General features: G+C 46.2%; 1 protein-coding gene across 6 annotated transcripts in view; it reads right to left on the bottom strand.

The window, feature by feature from the left end:
• Window positions 1-12,927, bottom strand: part of SNX29 (sorting nexin 29) — a 557,678-nt gene that overhangs the window by 484,789 nt on the left and 59,962 nt on the right. For all 6 annotated transcript variants that reach the window (XR_009497586.1, XR_009497587.1, XM_059896907.1 and 3 more), the window contains 4 exons: window positions 10,450-10,630; window positions 7,326-7,396; window positions 5,890-6,138; window positions 3,344-3,719 (listed from right to left, as the gene is read on the bottom strand). Coding sequence is in view for 4 of the 6 variants with exons in the window: in XM_059896907.1 (XP_059752890.1) it covers window positions 3,344-3,719; window positions 5,890-6,138; window positions 7,326-7,396; window positions 10,450-10,630 (877 nt within the window). In the remaining 2 variants the exon portion in view is untranslated. The remainder of the gene's footprint in view (window positions 1-3,343; window positions 3,720-5,889; window positions 6,139-7,325; window positions 7,397-10,449; window positions 10,631-12,927) is intronic.

Raw genomic sequence — 12,927 nt, 5'->3', positions numbered from 1 at the left:
AGCAATCCCACTACTGGGCATATACCCTGAGAAAACCATAATTCAAAAAGAGTCACGTACCACAATGTTCATTGCAGCTCTATTTACAATAGCCAGGACATGGAAGCAACCTAGGTGTCCACTGACAGATGAATGGATAAAGAAGATGTGGCACATATATACAATGAAATATTACTCAGCCATAAAAAGAAACGAACTTGAGTTATTTATAGTGAGGTGGATGGACCTAGAGTCTGTCATACAGAGTGAAGTAAGTCAGAAAGAGAAAAACAAATACCGTATGCTAATACATATATATGGAGTCTAAAAAAAAATGGTTCTGAAGAACCTAGGGGCTGGACAGGAATAAAGACACAGACGCAGAGAATGGACTTGAGGACACGGGGAGGGGGAAGGGTAAGCTGGGAAGAAGTGAGAGAGTGGCATGGACATATATACACTACTAAATGTAAGATAGCTAGCTAGTGGGAAGCAGCCGCATAGCACAGGGAGATCAGCTCAGTGCTTTGTGACCACCTAGAGGGGTGGGATAGGGAGGGTGGGAGGGAGACGCAAGAGGAAGGGGATATAGGGATATATGTATATGTATAGCTGATTCACTTTGTTATAAAGCAGAAACTAACACACCATTGTAAAGCAATGTTAAAAAAAATAAAATAATATAAAATACCGAGTTAGGAGGGACAAGATCTTTCCTCAGTCATCGGACATTTTTCCTCAGTCATCAAAGAAGTGGTTTAACTGACAGCAAGTAGAGGTGTAAACCCAATTTTTGGCCAACAGAGCATCTAAAAGACCATCAGAGCATTCGACTTTGCCAAAGGCCACTGCAACCCACCATGTGCTCTCCCAGCCTGGCCCCTTTCCTCCCACAAACCTAGCTGTGCCATTAAACTTTTAAAGTTCTGGCCCCTCCAGGATCCTAGACCTTCCACGTGAATATTAGCTTAGAAGCAAAATGAAAGTATCACTCAGTAGGCCATCTCATCATTTCTCTCTCTTTCCCCAAGAGGCTCTGCAGAATGCTCACTCAGGATCCCCTCTTTACGCCAGGGAGTAGCTGTCCGTAACCCACAGGGGGCCCAACGGCCTCAAAGGGCCCAGGCCCTGTAAAGGTCACCCTGCGCTGTTTTGTGTTTCACACATCACAATGCTGGCCGCTATCCTGGCTCGCAAGCTGGCCTCCCAGCTCCAGCCTCCCCTCAATGGCACCAGTCCAGTAGGAAGAGAAATGACTGTGTTTGAGGCCAAAAAACTGATTCGTGGAGTGAATCAACTCAGAGATGCACTCACCTACAGAGACAGAGAATGCAAATGGCATTTCCTAAAAGGCCCAGAGGAAGAACTGTAGGCAGGTGTGATGGTTATGTGTCAGCTTGGCTAGGCCGTGGTACCCAGATATTTGATCAAACATTATTCTTGATGTTTCTGTACAGGTATTTGTCTTGATGAGATTAAAATTTAAGACAGGAGACTTCGAATAAAGCAGATCACCCTCCATAATTTGGGTGGGCCTCATCCAATCAGTTGAAGGCCTTAACAGAAAAAGACTGAGGTTCCCCCAAAGAAGAAGAAATTCTGCCAGCACACTGTCTTCAGACTCAAATTGCAATTCTTCCCTGGGTCTCCAGCCTGCCAGCCTATCTTGCAGATTTTGGACTTGTCAAGTTCCACAATCACATGAGCCAATTCCTTAAGATAAATCTCTCTAGATAAATACATACATATACACATACATACGAGAAACACACACACACACACACACACACACACTATTGGTTCTGTTTTTCTGGAGAACCCTAATATAGCGGGTCACAAGACTGGATGCAGGTACAAAATCATTCATACCCAGTAAGCAAGAACAATGGTGGAGGGAAGCTACCCTAACGTACTTTAGTAGGAGAAAAAAGCCTTGTGCACGAAAATGTTCATTTCAGAATATCTGATAACAAAAAACAAAAACAATGCCAACAACCTAAATACTCAACAACAGGGGAACCGTTAGCAAATCATGACATTGATCTGACCGAATATCAACCAATCGAGATTCATGGCTATGTAGAAACATGGAAAATATCTGACAGTACATATAAGCTTTGGAACACAGCACAACCTAACCTTAATTCCAGTTCTTCCCATTGGTTTGACAAATCTTAACTAAAGAAACTGGTCTTTCATCCATCAGGTGGGGTTGACACCCACAAACCCCCCAGGGCAGCTCTAAGAATTAGGATACAGTGAATCTGCAGCTTGCCTCATCTGTCCTGTCCCAGATGATCGACAAGGTAATGCTACTAACATGGGCATGCATGTGAATGAGGATGAGAGTAAAAATCAAAGACAAAAACAGGGAAAGTCTCATGAGAAAGGAAAAAAAACTCCAATTCAACACATGGACGTGCAAAGCTTCGGGCTAGAGGCACACTGTGCCCCTCCACCGCACCAGGGGGTCTCGGGGTCTTCATTTTACACTTTCACGGGCTGGTTTTGAAGCCAGCCGTGACTAGGGTTGCACTGCACACTACAGAACTCAGGTGAAGAGGTCACTAGTTTATTCGGCATTAAGAGTAAGACCAAGCACAGGAATTATTACAAGAGTTACAGTGTAACAGCAGCCACAGCTGCCTGCATTCTTTCTTGACGTGCCAGCACCCGTGCCCAAGGCCCAACACGCAGGGCCCCATTAACTGGACAACAACTCTTTCGACAAAGCAGATGCCGTTTTTCTCCTCGGTCTCACGTGAGGTCTGAAGCTCTGGGAGGTGAAGAAACTCGTCCAACCTAGTCTAACCTAAGCCACGCAGCTAGTAAATGAGAACCCAGGTTGTCTTGATTCTAAGATCCAAGCTCCTAACTATGCTTTTCTGTTTTACGGCTTCACTTGCACCAAGCCCCTCCTGCAGGTATAAATGTACCGCAGCTCCAGTGTTAAGGTGGCAAGTGCAGGCCAGTTACTGCCATTCACACCCCTACAAATAAACACAGAAATTACCAGCCGGAGACTATTCTCTAGAATACCCTGCCTCTCTCCTGAGCTTCCTGGGCTAGTGGCAAGTAAGAGATGCAAGCAAAATCCAAGCAACAAAAGTGAAAGACACAGACATAAAGCAAGAATTTCAAGGCCTACATCTTGACGCCAACTTTGCAGTAAGTACCTTCAAATAGCATATATGCTCCCTTCCCCTTTGTTCTCAGGAGTGGGGCAAGCTAATGCTCCTTCTTCTGAAATCAAGATCTGAAAAATGAGTGATGCCCCAAACAAACAGAAAACTTGCAGTCTAATTTCACCCAATACTACAGAAAGAGCCAGCCACCCTTCCTCAGAAGCTTGAGCAGAACTTACTTCTCCAGCGACTCCGAGTGGCCCGGGCACTTCTTCCCAGGTGTGCTCCCGTACACGTCGTCCTCATTCTCATCCACGTCTTCATCATCGATGCTTTTCACATCGAGCTTCTGGTACCCAAACTCCCCGTTCAAAGACAGAGAATCGATTTTCCATGAGTTGCTGCTCTGACTTCCGTTGGAATTTGGCCCAAAGGGGCTTTCAAAGGCCGTCATGATACTGACCGAGGAGCGGTCGGAGTTCTCCTCCGAGCTTTCCCCTGCCCCAGGGATCTTCTTAGAAACATCCCCGGAGCTCTGCTCGTCTTCCTCGTCATCAAACGAGATGATGTTAGTCACCTTCTTTTTCTTCTTCCTCTCCCTTTTACATTTGGCATCTGGCAAAAGATATGAGATAAGAAAAAGCAGGGAAGATAAAGCGATGATGGAGCCATCCTGCCTCTAGACTATGGAAAATCTCTACTATTCTACTAAAACATAAATCTGAGATAAACTCAGATTTCTTTTAACCCTTGGGAAAAAAATTTGTCTATGGGAGACCAAGCAAAATGGATGTGAGCCTCTACTTCTGATGTGAACATATATACCATAGAGCACATATTACAATCATTCCTTCTAAGCAGTCCTTCCAAGCACTTTGATTAAAAAGGTGAATCATTATTGAAATCATTTGTATTGCTTCACTTTGGAAGATACTCTTATGGCTGGGAGATGAGACCAAGAAAATCAGTTTGGGGATTGTAGTTGACTGTTTAACAGCCACAATTCCTCCCAGCCCAGCACGATGCCCCTTTACAGTGGGGCTTTGCTGTTCCCCATCAAGGGTGCTATCTATTTCTCCACCCTCTGGAATCTAGGCTGACTTAGTGCTCTGCTTTTAAGAACAGAATGTGGCAGAAATAACAGTGTGTGAGTTCTAGAGCCTAGGCATTACCCTCATGGAATGCTGCCCTGAAATGACCGCAGAAGAAGCTGGTCTAGCTTACTGGAGGATGAGAGACCGTGTGGGGGGAAACTGAGATGCCCCAGCCAAGAGTCAGCACCAACTCCAGGTGCATGAGTGGGGCCATCTTGAATCTTCCAGCTCAGTCACCAGCTGAATGAAGCCCCAAGAGGGAGCCCAGGTGAAACCACCAGAAGAACCATCCTGCCAACCCACAGAATCATAAAAAAAATAATAAATTGTGGTTGTTTGTTTTAAGCCACTACATTTTGGAGCTGTTTGTTACACAGCAAAGGCTAACTGAAACAGAAGGTCAAGACTGCCTTGGTGACCAGCACTTAGATGAGCCAGTTTGTTCACCCATCTTAATCATCAACCTTGGGTGTGAGGCACTTTGGAGCCAATTCCAAAAAGTCAAATCCGTCTAAACCAAGGTGTGACGTGGTGATGCTTCACCAGTGTGTCCAAACTCTGAGACAGTGTCAAAAGCAGGTTCCCAAAACAGATAGAAAAGGTACTCCTTTGGCCAGCTTTTATTTTGGTTTTTTGTTGTTTGTTTGTTTTTTTGTCCATGCTGCATGGCATACTGGATCCTAGTTCCCCCACCAGGGATCAAACCCGCACCCCCTGCAGTGGAAGCTCGGAGTCTTAACTACTGGACTGCCAGGGAAGTCCCAAGATACTCCTTTGGGTACGCAAATTCCAGCATCTCTGGTACACAAAGTTATCAACAGTCCTGTTTCTATGTCATTCGCGTGGGGTCTCTGCTCGAGAAACAGAGGGAAGACAGATAAAGCCAGTGTGCACCAAAGACTCCATGGGATTCTGAGTCTTCACCATCATGAATAATTCCAAAGGGATGACCATGATTACTGCTTTGTTTAAGGGATTTGAGAATACCAGGATTAAGCCCTTATACCTAAAATTTCCAGTTTTGCTGTTGCAACATTCTGGATGTCCCAGAAAGTTCAAGGGGTATTGTAAACTTCTCACAAAATTGATCAGAACTGAATCAACTTTCTTTTGCCTCCTCACAGCCTACAGTCAAAGCTGACCAACTCCTCCCTTCCCCCGGCCCCCACTTAAATGTCATCCCCCCAACAGTATACATTCTCTATAGCACCCTGAGCTGGGCTTTCACCCCACTTATCAGAAGGATAATTAAAGAAATGAATGGATGAAGGAATAAAGGAATGAAGATCAACTTCCTCTGGCTTCACGTGACCATCAATCACACCCTCCCTTTCAGTTTGCTCTGACTGAGCTGTTGGCTTGGTTACCCTATCATCTTCACATCTCAGGAAGGCTCTCAGATCCCTTTCCAAGTGAATAAGGGTAAGAAAGATAAACACATGGGGACTTCGCTGGCGGTCCAGTGGTTAGGACTCCATGCTTTCACTGCAGGGGGCACAGGTTCGATCCCTGGTCAGGGAACTAAGACCCTGCATGCCACACGGTGCAGCCAAAAAAAAAAAAAATTAAAAAGATGAACACAAACATGAACTGAAAATACGAGTGCATCAGATTTCACTCCCCTTGGCGCTTTCAGATGACACAATCTGTCATCCTCACCCAACCCTCCGTCCTCCCCCGTTCTCGCTCACCGGCACTGACGTGCTTGGACACGACGGGCAGGGGGTCGGTCTCCTGCTCAGGCCTGATGAGGATGGAGACGGCCGAGGATGCCGTGATCTCCCTGAAAAGGCTGCTCACTCCTTGCGTGGATTCCTTCAGCAAGGAGGTCACATTCTGCGTGGATTCCTTCAAGAGGTCCGAGACGGTGGGAGCAAACTTACTCTGTCCGTTTAAATCCTTGTTGTCGATGTTAATTGCGAAGAGTATGGAGTTCAGACCTGCCCCCAAAAAGGGAAGAGCCTGGTGTGTCTGCTGTTCAACAGTCACACTCCAACACGATAAACAAGCCGCAGACGTTAGAGTACACAAGAGGGTACACAGTCGTCTCAAATGGTGATAAAAACCACCCACAAAACTGGGGTCAGGAGACACCCGCTATCACTGGAGTTGAGTCTTTCCAAATTCTCTCCCTATCCGTCAGGAAGACAAAAGACAAATAAGAAGTCAACCGTGGGGAGGTTAAGGAGTAAGTTCTGGGGTCGGACTGCCTGGGTTGAATCCCAGCACTGCCACTTACATGCTCTGAGACCTTGGTCAAGCCATTCACGACCTCTGAGCTTCAGTTTCCTTATCTATAACAGGGGGACAGCAGAATCCCTTCCAGAGTATTAAAGACCATCACCCATCGAAAACAGCTCAGTAAGCAATCAAAATATGTGTACCAATATCATTACCATTATCACTTTAGGCAAAAACTTGCCCTGGTCTCCTATGGCCCACACAGGACATCATGGTCACCTGACTTTTCCTCACCGATGGACAAGCCTAACATAACTCTCAGTAGGTGGGACTCAGTGTAAACTTTGAGGGAAGAGAGAAAAAGGAGGCAACAAAGGATGTGGAAGAAAGAAGCAAGTTACCCACTTCTGTAGGGTTTACCCTTTGAGTGACAGTCAAATGTTAAACAATTTAACAATTCATCAACTAGCATCAGTGCAGGGCTTTCATGGTAACAGATCATGTACTTGACTCTTTCTCACATCTCATTCTCTCACAGCCCTATACAGGTGACTGCCATGCTATCAGGATTCCCACGTCACAAAAGAGAAAAGTAAAGGTAAAAAAAGCTCACAGGATCTGCCCCAGGCCACCTGCCAGACAGGGGCAGAGCCAGGCTTCAAAGGCAGGTCTCCTCCCCCAGTTCCCTGGATCTTTATATTACACTTGCAAAGCCACGGCCAAAACCCCTCAACCCCATGCTTTCCCAGCCAGGGTATCAAATTCTAGATAAATGGACTCAATTGCTCATCACCACTGAAGGAAGGACAGTGGCAAGTGACTCATTAATTCGGTGAGGACAGGGAAAAGCAGAGCATCCCTTGGAGTTATAAATTCACTCCCAAGCAGCCTCCTCTGCTCACCAAGCTTCACAGGAGCCCCCGCCCTTGGCCCTGGCCAGGCTTACCCGCTGCCATGGTAGGAAGCATGCTAGACCTTTCTTCATCCATCACAAAAGCCCAGTCTTCATAAAAAGTGCTGCAAATTGGAAAAGAGAGGGGAAAAACTCTGAACAGTGGTTCTCGGCATCTGTCAGCCAAACAATTCCCACATATGGCTCCCTGGACAATCCATGCCTGGTTATCCCAGAGTGGATACACGAGGTCTCTGCTGGGCTGAGGCTTCTGGTTATAAACAAAGGATTGCGCGCATATGTCCTACAACTTCCTCATTGGTCCCCTGAGATCTTTAGAGTCCCCTGAGCTTGAAAGTACTGAGATAGGCATGAGATGTACACGTGGTATTTCTGAAGCAGAAAAGGAGAAGGGGACAAACAGAGGGGTGACTTCCACTCAAGCTATGTCTCTAAGAGACAGACAGGAAATCCAAGCCAGCCCACAGGGCCCCTCTGATTGGGTTAATACAAGAAGAGACAATTTCAGTAAGAAATTATAGTTCCATGGCTCCATCAACCAGAGCATTTGTATATAACACCAGCTTGGGCTGCAGCCCAAAAGCCAAGTTACCCCTGGAAAGGGCTGGGAAGTTAAAAAGGCCCACAAATCTAAAGAGCAGTGGGGGAGGAGGGGGACAGAAAGGCCTACAGGTCATTCCATTGTTCAAGGTCATTCAGCAATAAATGGTACAGCCAGGGCTCCAAAGCAGGTCTCCCAGCCTCATTCCCCAGCTCTTTATCCGACCCCCCCGTTAAGCAACAACAAGCAAATATCCTCACCCCCCAGACTTCCCAGCCAGGTCAGAGAACTCTAAACTAACGGAGTCAAAACCCAATTTCACTGAAGCACAGTCAGTGATGGGTGACCTGGAGTTCCGCAAGAGACCGGATGCATAATTGCTGAAGCGACTGAATACAACTAACAGAAAGAGAAAAGAAACACATCATTTTCAACATACTCAACCTGGCAAAAATGTCAGTGGAAGCACAGACTACATGTTCAAGCTGGCACTGCAACTAGACCTCTGATTCCCAAATTTATGATTCTTTACAAATTAGAGCCAGTTTTCATGCATGTGAATGAATTTGGTTTTCCCACATCAAGTTAGAGTGGCTAGTGATTCAGGTAAGTTCAACTTTGATTCTTAACAGCTGATTCATTTCAACTGCTCACTGTTACATTCAACCTTGATAATGAGAACACAACTCTGAACTACAGCTGTCCCTTGGTATCCATGGGGGATTGGTTCTAGGACCCACTTCGGATACCAAAATTTGCAGATGCTTATATAAAATAGTGTAGTACAATTGGCTCTCCAAATCTGCAGGTTCTGCATCCATGGATTCCACCAACCACAGATCTTAAACACAGTACTCAATCCACAGTTGGCTGAGACCACAGATGCAGAACCTGGGGATAGAGAGGGCAGACTGCACTTGTAAATGATCTGCTGGAAAGAGCTTCACACACACACAAAAAAAAACTATTATAAGAAACATGCGTATGTTCTCCTTAATGAAAGCTGGTTAATGCTCAGATATACACACAGACATTCACAGCCTCCCAACTCAGACCCTAAGCAGCACACAAGTACAGCTGATGCCAGTTGTTCTGGGCCCCATCCCTACCATTTCATATCCACAGGGTCTGAACACACAACTGGACAAGGTACCACAAGCAACATCAATAGGAGAACTTCAAGGGCATCTTTAACAGCCTTAGTGCACAATCCCAGAACACCTAGCAAACTACTGGTAGAGAGGTGACCACAAGCAACAGAAGCAACAGAAGAGGATACCTGAGCCGGGGAATGCACAGCAAGATGTGAAATCACGGGAATGCATCACGGCACTAAGGAAACGCCAGCTTAATGAATTAACTGACATTTCAGTGTTGAGGATCTGGGCTGATGTGGAAGTTATTCAAGGGACCAGGGCAGAATGGACCACTGTCCCTTTGCATCATCAGGTGACACAAAACAACATGTCTAGTCCACCCTTCTCAGAGGGAAAATAACAGCGAGAGAGAAAGAGAGAGAGAGAGAGAGAAAGGGACAGAGAGAGGAAGACAGGGAGAGGAGAAAGAGGTCACAAACACCAGCATACAAGCAAAATGACAGAAAAAATAGCAACATGTTAGCAGAGTTATGTCTGTAATTTATGAGTGACTTAAGTTTTGTCCCAGAGGGTTCTACAGCATCGTCAAATGTTTCTGAAGGGCAGATGGCTGACTGTACTATCGCTGATGCATATTCAGTGCCGTCTCCCCACGGCTGTGGGATAAGCATACCTCACCCACCCTGCTGAGCTTGCCTGTGGCCGTGTAACTTGCTGGCCAACGAAATATGAGTGGGAGTGAGCATCACGGCGGGCAGAGGCTTTAAGAGCCAGAGCTTCGCTCAGCCACAGTCCCTTGTCCTGCCTTGGCAATCAGGAAAGCATATGTAGAGATGGAGCCTCTGTCAGCCTGGATCCCTGAGATAAGACCTCCCACCCATGACAGACATGCAGCAGGGGGAAGAAATGAACGCGGCTGTCTCAAGCCAATGAGGTTTATACGATGCTTGTTATGGCAGCATAACCTGGCCTATACTAACTGACAGAGTGAACTTTATGATCAAGAAAAAAAGAAAACAAAATAAAACGAGATGTTGTTTTATAATAACAAATGACTTATCTCGCCAACTTAAAACCCTATTTCTTTCCATCAGTTTGGGGTTGATTAACCTCAAAAAAACCAGGAGGAGCTGTACAGTACGCAGCACGCAAGGTGAGACACAACATGAAACTGGGCACTGAACACCCAACATCTAAAGAGAAAGAAATTCTGAATCCGAAAGAAACCCAGATTAAAATTCCAGCAAGTGGGGCGCAGGCTGTGTCCTAAGACAACAGCTCTCTCCACACCCCAGGCCTTAATAATAACAAGCATCTATTGAATGCTTGCTGCATGCAGCTGTCATGCGGAGGGAGCCCTTTACAGGCATCCTCATTTAGTCTCTGGTCGACTGTCCCCACAGCACAGCAGGACAAGCTGGGGCCGGAAGAGGGGAACCCAGCCACCCCAGATGCAGGCGGGCAGGTACTACGACGGTCACCCCTCGGCGCACCCCCTCCCCGAGCCCCTCTGGGGTACCTGAGCCTGCTGTGGTCGGCCAGGAGCATGTGCAGGTAGCGCTCCAGGGAGTGTTCGTTGAGGGCGCAGCGCAGCCAGGCGCGGCCGCGGCCCACGTCCGAGGCGATGTGGTGCAAGGCGTAGAAGCGCTGCAGCTCATGCTTGCTGAGGACCTCCTTCACATAGAACCAGAACACGGGCTCTGCGGAGACAGTGGGACCGCGCTGTGGGGCGTGCATCGTCTGAAGAGGAACACCCTTGGGCAGTTTTTGGTTTTGTTTTTTGTATTGAAGTATAGTTGATTTACCATAATGGAGAAGAATATTAAGAAAAAAAAAAAAAAAGAATTGTATATATGTCCATGGGCAGTTTTGAGGGTTGTAAAACAGTTACTTCTTAGCACCAAAAAGGAAGATACCCGAGAGTATATTGAAAATAAAAATGAACCCCCCATCCACCATCCAGAGGTGACCAACATTAACATTTTCAAGTTAGTCTTTTTGCCTGCACTTTGCTTTTTTATACAAAATTGACATCTGTGATAGCTGAATTATGACCCCCAAAGATAACCATATCCTACTCCCTGGAACCTGTGCACGTTACCTTTTACAGCAAAAGAGACTTTGCAGGTGTGACAGGTCATGTCATTACAGGTGTGCAGGTGTGTCCTTACAGCGGAATGACCCCTGTAAGGATCTGGAAATGGGGAGATTATCCTGGGTAGTCTCTGGGGTCCTGACATAATCACAAGTGTCTTTAAAAGAGGGAGGGGGAAGGAGAGCTGATGCAGAAGAGAAGGTAGTGCCATGACCAGGGAAGCATAGCCTGGAGTGATGCGGCCACAGCCAAGGAATGCCAGAAGCCACCAGAAGCCGGAAGAGGCAAGGAACGGATCCTGCCCTGGAGCCTCCAGAAGGAACCAGCCCTGCCATCACCTTGACTTTAGCCCAGTGAAACTGACTTTGGACTTCTGCCCTCCATAACTATAAGAAAATTAGTTTGTGTTGTTTTAAGCCACAAACTTTGTGGTAATTTGTTAGAGCAGCCATAAGAAATTAATACACCATCACATTGTGTGTTGTATATGTATATGTATATGTATGTATGTGTGTATATATAAATACACACACACGTAGCTTTGTATCCTGACTTGTTTCTTTTCTTGTCTAGATCATGAACATTTTCCTGTAACATGTAAAGATCTCTGAGAACAAGATTTTTGATGGCTCCCCAGTTAAACACAATTTATTTCAGGACTCCTGGGAACATAATATAATGCCAATTTTCCCTGTATAATGCTTTGAACTTCCCTGTACATAACTCACTGTCCTTGTTTCTGGTTCCTTAGGGGAGATTTCCACAGGTCTGAGCAGATTTAAGGCTTTAAGGAAAGCTAAGAAGTTTGTTTTTATCCATAAAATAGTCATCGTGTCGCCTCACATCCTGCTTTTTTTGTCCACATGCACACAGATGTTTTTCATAGGTGTAATTCCAGTGTATACCTAATTTTGTAACCAACCTTCTTTACTTAAGGACAGTTCATCAACACTTTTCAATGCTGCCAATAGTAACAGCAACAACAGCGATAGCCGCTACTACTTATTGAGCGTTAACTGCGTGCCAACCATTGCACCCAACACCTTCCATCCGACCTCAGTCCTCACAACCACCAAGGCCATCTCCATGTCAAAGACAAGGCTGAGGCCCAGGCAAGTGAAGTAACTGGCCCAGTGACACACGGTTATAAGTGGTCCAGCAGAAAGGGACCTCAGAGCTGTCTCCCTGCAAATCACTTCATCACACTGCCTTGCAAAGTGAGGGGCGCTCTGCCTCCTTGAAAAGGATCATGTTCACAACTGCTCGATATCCCGAGGGGGAAACTGCTGAGTCTCTGCTGCCAGACGGGGATTCTAATCCAGGAGCTAAACAGGCTCAGACCCCTCTGAGAAGGTGACAAGAGCTTTGAACCTTCCTTCCAGAAGGATGTGAATACACACATCTCCATAAACTGGACAGCAAGTTAATAAGCTCACTCTAAGATTGCAGTTCAGCTCAAGTAGCACAGACTGTATTCTTCCCAGTAGCCACAAGCTGGGCGAGGCTATGGGCCACCAGGTAGAAAAGAAGGACTCTTTCCTAACAAGCTTCCAGTCTAGCAGGCAGGACAACAGGTGAGGAGGTCTTCAGCGGAAGGACCCTGGGCAGGTCCCTCAACCATGCTAAGCTTCAGACTCCTCTCCCTTAAAGTAAGCCCCAAAGTGCAGAATCACCTAGGGTTACTGGGGTAACTGGAGAGAAGGGGGGTAGAACACTGAGCATGACGTCCAGCCCATGATGACCAACCACTGTTTGCTAAATAATTATCTTCTTATCCAAGAGCATTCATATTGTTTCCTCTTTTCCTTTTTCTGTTAACAGCATCTAAATGTGTATGTACTCATCAGTGTGTGTATGCATCTGTGTATCAAGTCAACCTCTGAGATCATTTAGAATAAACAT

This window comes from Balaenoptera ricei, chromosome 15, assembly GCF_028023285.1.
Source record: "Balaenoptera ricei isolate mBalRic1 chromosome 15, mBalRic1.hap2, whole genome shotgun sequence".
NCBI classification, from domain to species: Eukaryota; Metazoa; Chordata; class Mammalia; order Artiodactyla; family Balaenopteridae; genus Balaenoptera; species Balaenoptera ricei.
Note: the sequence above shows the minus strand (reverse complement) of the source record. Positions and strands in the feature narration are given on the sequence as shown.